This window comes from Sus scrofa, chromosome Y (genome assembly GCF_054392235.1).
Source record: "Sus scrofa isolate SSC_HxYL_T2T_F1_AM1 chromosome Y, Sscrofa_HxYL_maternal_Yorkshire_Landrace_v2.0, whole genome shotgun sequence".
Lineage (NCBI taxonomy): Eukaryota > Metazoa > Chordata > Mammalia > Artiodactyla > Suidae > Sus > Sus scrofa.
The window spans coordinates 14,410,007-14,414,876 of record NC_139402.1 but is presented as its reverse complement, the minus strand read 5'-3'; the positions used below and the strand labels follow the sequence as shown (position 1 = coordinate 14,414,876).

The following is a 4,870-nucleotide window of genomic DNA, read 5'->3' as shown; positions in this document are numbered from 1 at the left end:
CAAAAGGACAACCTGCAATGGGAGACAATTATTTCAGATGATGCAACTAATAAGGGCTCAATCTCTAAAATCTATAACCAAACTATACACCTCAACAACAAAACAGCCAATTACTCAGTGGAAACATGGGAAAGAGACCTGCATAGACATTTCTCCAAAGAGAATATACAGAGGGCCAACAAGCACATAAAGAAATTCTCAACATCACTGTTTATTAGAGAAATGCAAATCTACACTACTATGAGGAATCACTTCACACTGGATAGAATGGCCGACATTAACAAGTCCACACATGAGAAAAGGCTAGAGAGGGTATGGAGAAAAGAAAACTCTCTTACACTGTGGGAGGAGTGTAAATTGTTACAACCGCTATGGAAACACTTCAGAAAACTAAATATAGAACTAGCATGTCACGCATCAATCCCACTCTTGGGCATAAACCTGGGGGGAAAAAAAATTTCCATGAAAACTTTATGTGCGCGTGTATGTCCAATGCAGCACTATTCACAAGAGGAAAGACATGGAAATAACCTAAATGACCATTGGAAAGAATGGATTAAGTGATGTTGTATATATACACAATACAACACCACTCAGCCGTAAGAAAAGAACAGAATAATGCCATTTGCAGCAACACGGCTGGAACTGGAGACTCTCCTACTAAGTGAAGTAAGCCAGAAGGAGGAAGGCAAGCACAATATGACATCACTTATGTGTGGAATGTGACATATGGCACAACTGAAACTTTCCACAGGAAAGACACCCATGCATTTGGACAACAGGGTTTTGGTTGCCAAGGGGGAGGGTGCAGGATTGTGATGGACTGGGATTCGGGGGTTGAAAATGCAAACTATTGCATGTGGAGCAGGTATGCAATGAGGTCATGCTGTATAGCAATGGGATCTATCTCTAGTCACTTTTGATGCAGCATAATGTGAAACAAAGGATATGTATATGTGTGGGTGAGGGTCTTGGGTGGGTGGGTGTGGGACTGGGCCAATTTGTGGCACAGTATGAAAGTGATAGAACACAGTAAACAAGCTATGATGGAAAACTCATTTTAGACAAAGAAATGCAACATCCCTTTACTCTTAACTGTGTCCAAAATAAAAAAAAATGTAATTGTAATATATACATGTAAGGATAACCTGACCCACTTGCTGTAGAGTGGGAAAATAATAAAAAAAAGAAAAAGAAAAAAAGAATCGGAAAAATTAAAGAAAGAGATCCAGGAGAATAAGAAAAAAAAGAAGATGAAACTATGAAGATGAACATATAAGTTTATTGCTGAAATATCAGAATTGCAGGAATTTGGTGACATTTGCCAGCATAAATTTTCATCTTCACTCTCCTGCATAACCTATAGTCCTTTGATAGGTCAGTGGTAATTAGGGTGATGTTCAGATATGGAAAAGGACTGAGGATTTGGCCTTGAAAGCGAGGCAGCAGATGTGTCAGTGGCCATTGGCATTGGGAACCATGGATGGGCTGCTGCTTGGGGGTTAGATACAGGGCCCTCAGTTGGTGATATATTCTGGTATCTGGTTGGCAAAGGAGAAGGCTCCACCCTCAGTCCAAAATAACCACTTGGGAAGTTAGAAATGCGGTGGTACTGAGAAATGGAAGTGGTAGTTGTAATGAAATTCACGATGTGGCCACTTGCTGGAGAGTAGCTGCTTTGTGAGTGCATGTGAAACGTGGTCAACTGACTAAAAATAGCATGTTGAGCCATGACAATTTGTCCTGGTGGCCTGACTGATGGTGATGATGGAGAAGAAAGACCGCTTCTAGTTGGGGTAGTTGTATTAGAAATTCTCTGGCTCATAGAAGGCCATCTTATTAAAGGCACATTTAGATTTGTAGAGGCTGAAAATGCATCTTCTCCACGAGTTTCTGCAGCCACATCAGAATTATGGTTATCCACATCACCCCCTGTTCTAGAGCGCTTCTTGCTGCAACCTTGAAGTAGAGAAGCCGATACTGGAGAAGCATTTTTCACCCTGACTCTTCTTTTCATCCTCACCAACAGATGGGGACAGCCTCGTTTAAAATTTGGATTATGGTAGAACTGCAGCTAAAACCAAAAGAGAAAGGTATTTAGTGACCTTTTAAACAAAGATACGAGGACAAAGAATCCATAAAAATCTGACTTGTTTCATCACACAGAGTTAATGTCAGGAAATAATACTCATCTATTACTAACATTTTCAAAAATTTATGTAGTGGGAACAGGCAATTATGGTCCTTAAATAAAAATGCCTGGTGCATTTACAGTAACAGTATGAGGTTCAGGGGCTTGTATTGGGTGAGGTTCATCGAGAAGGCTCCAGGTGGCTAGGAAATTTCTCTATCACCCCAAATATTTTATGACCAAGTGGCCTTCAACTTAAAACTGTAGCAGTACTTCATCCCACTTTCAAGGTCTACTATGACCCTATATGTATGAACATATTTGCAGATGTCCCTCTGTAAATAGTAACTGGACATTTCATAATACCTTGTTCCAAGCAGAGACTTCATTATCTTCTGCCAGAATGTTGGCTAGTGAGGCAGGTCTTTGAAAATTCCTTCGCAATTTAGTAAATCCATAAAGGTTAAGCTGTCGAACTAAGCTTTTCATACTCTCAGTTTCAAAAATTCTGAAGGGAGCCTTTCTCTCCAGAACTTCTTTCTTGAAGCGTTCTTCATTAATCACGATCGAGGTTCCATTTTCATCCCACCAAATGGACTTAAATCGATCACTTTCAACAATTTCCCAAAGTTTTCTGGGAAAGGGCAGAGGAGGAAAATCATTATCTCCATCTGGTTCAGAGGCACACAATGTGTGGCATGGCTCTTTCATCAGGGAGCCCTCAGACAAAGCCTGGAAAGCTTTTTCTTCAATCTGAGACCTCAAGTCCAAGTCCCCAGTGATTGAGTTATCACACCATGGAGATGTAATGGAGGATTCTGAACCAGTTGATTCATCTTTAGGAGAAACACCTTGAATTTCTGTAGGAGCATGTGCCATCTCAGATTTGTTTCTCTTCAGCTACTTTTCTCACCTGCATGGCTTTTGAACTCTGCAGTTTTAAATGCTGCTTTGGTAAGCCTACACAGATAAACTATCCAATCCATCACAATAGTTGCCAGCCTGAGTAGCTGTGACATCACAAGACACTAGTCTCCTAGCAATCTGAGCATCACCTTCAGTCAGGGTTTACTTCTCTATGAAATTAGCCCAGTTAATATAAAATATGAGCTCCGTACTTGAACAGTAACCCAAAGAGAGAAAAAAAAAATGAGATCAGCAAATGAGACCCCACTCCAATGGAATCTTTTTAATAAAAAAATCACATAAATAAATAAATCCATTTCATCCCTGAAGTAAACGCAAGTTCTCTCTTGTGCACATATGCACTTGTGCCTGTTATGTAAGGCCTTGTAAATGGAAGAAAAAAAAAAAAAAAACAACGGCAAAGTGAAACAAAAGCTATGCAGCTCTTGAGAGTGTATAACTAGAATCTGTGCAGTATTTATATTCAGAAAAACATAGCCAGTGTTCTATGTTGGCTAGCTTGTTACAAAAGTGTTCTGACCTCTGCCGTGCTATGGGTTCAATCCCTGGCCTGGGAACTTCTGCATGCCCCAGGTACAGTCCAAAATATAAAAAGACAAAAAGAAAAGAAAAAAAAAACAAATACACAATCAAAAACAAAACAAAACAAAACAAACCATGACATTTATCACTAACCAAGACATGGAAGGGCCCTGGGCACCAGGCAAAATATCTATAGCCATAGAGACAAAAAAAAGATTGATGGTTGCTTGTGTTAGGAGAGGAAATGTGGGGAAGTACCATCCAAAGGGTATGAGATTTCCTTGTGGATTGATACAATGTGGACTGAGGAATTGATGGGTGCACCACATTCTGAAGATTATATATGCCCTTGAACTGAATACTCTAAAACTTATACCATAATGTTGTCACATTGTTAAAAACTGACAGTGATCTGGTATCACTGATTTTATTATATCGAGTTTTCTGTGTATCCTACGCAAGTAGTCTGTGTGTTAAACAATATTCCAAACATTTTCCGTTAGGTTGCTGAGGGAGGAATGCACAAGGCCAAATAGTGCACAAGAGGAATTTATTAGGGTCTCTGAGGGGGCTGGGCAGAGCCCACGATGGCATCAGCCTTGACTGCAAGGAGGTGTTAGGCTTATAAAGCATCTGTGGTGGGAGTCTGTGGTTGGAGTCCATGGTGGGACCTTGTGGCAGGGAAAATGGAGAAGAAAGAGAAGGTCAAGGGAGGTGTAGGGACTCAAGTCCAATGACAGAGCACAGTTAATCCTTGTAGGCAGTTAGTCTGTGCAGGCAGTTGCTTCCCACAGGTCCTCGTTTCTTGCTGCCCAACTTGCACATCCACATTCTGGGAGGGGCGTCCACAGCAAGTCTCTCAGGTGAGCAGCAATAGTTGGGGTGTATGGCGGTCTGTCTCCATCCTCCTGGGCTCCTCTCATTCAAGCCTTCCATTATATGGGATAGGGATGAATGTCTACTCTTCTCTCTCTGCTTCCTGCTGGCCTGGGGTGAGGAGTACTTGTGGATGGACATGGTATATGCTACCATAGAGGATGGGAAGAAAGGAAAAATAAGATTAAACATGGGTTGACACCAGTATTGTTGAAGGAGGAGTGTAGTTTCATCTGAGTAGGTTTTAACACGTGATGTGGTATTAACACGTAAATCACAGGAGCTATTGGTCATAAAACATGTTGTCTCCTTTCTGTTGCTATAAGAGAAGACCGTGAAAATATAAGGTTGTCGCTGCCAGCTGATGCTGCTTTGAGAACAGCTGGTGTCATCACGTCTGACAGGGCACATAAA

At 41.1% G+C, this 4,870-nt stretch overlaps 1 protein-coding gene across 1 annotated transcript; it reads right to left on the bottom strand.

The window, feature by feature from the left end:
* Positions 1-1,378: 1,378 nt before the first annotated feature.
* Positions 1,379-3,010, bottom strand: LOC110257891 (heat shock transcription factor, Y-linked-like). The gene is made up of 2 exons (XM_021080888.1): positions 2,498-3,010; positions 1,379-2,074 (listed from the first exon to the last, which is right to left on the bottom strand). The coding sequence occupies exons 1-2, from the start codon at positions 3,008-3,010 to the stop codon at positions 1,379-1,381; spliced, it is 1,209 nt and encodes a 402-aa protein (XP_020936547.1).
* Positions 3,011-4,870: the final 1,860 nt, after the last annotated feature.

Coding starts and splice junctions, on each gene's coding strand:
- LOC110257891 (XM_021080888.1), bottom strand. CDS start 3,010: ATGGCACATGCTCCTACAGAAATTCAAGGTGTTTCTCCTAAAGATGAA. Junction 2,075..2,497: donor AAGTCTCTGCTTGGAACAAG/GTATTATGAAAT, acceptor TTTTGGTTTTAG/CTGCAGTTCTACCATAATCC.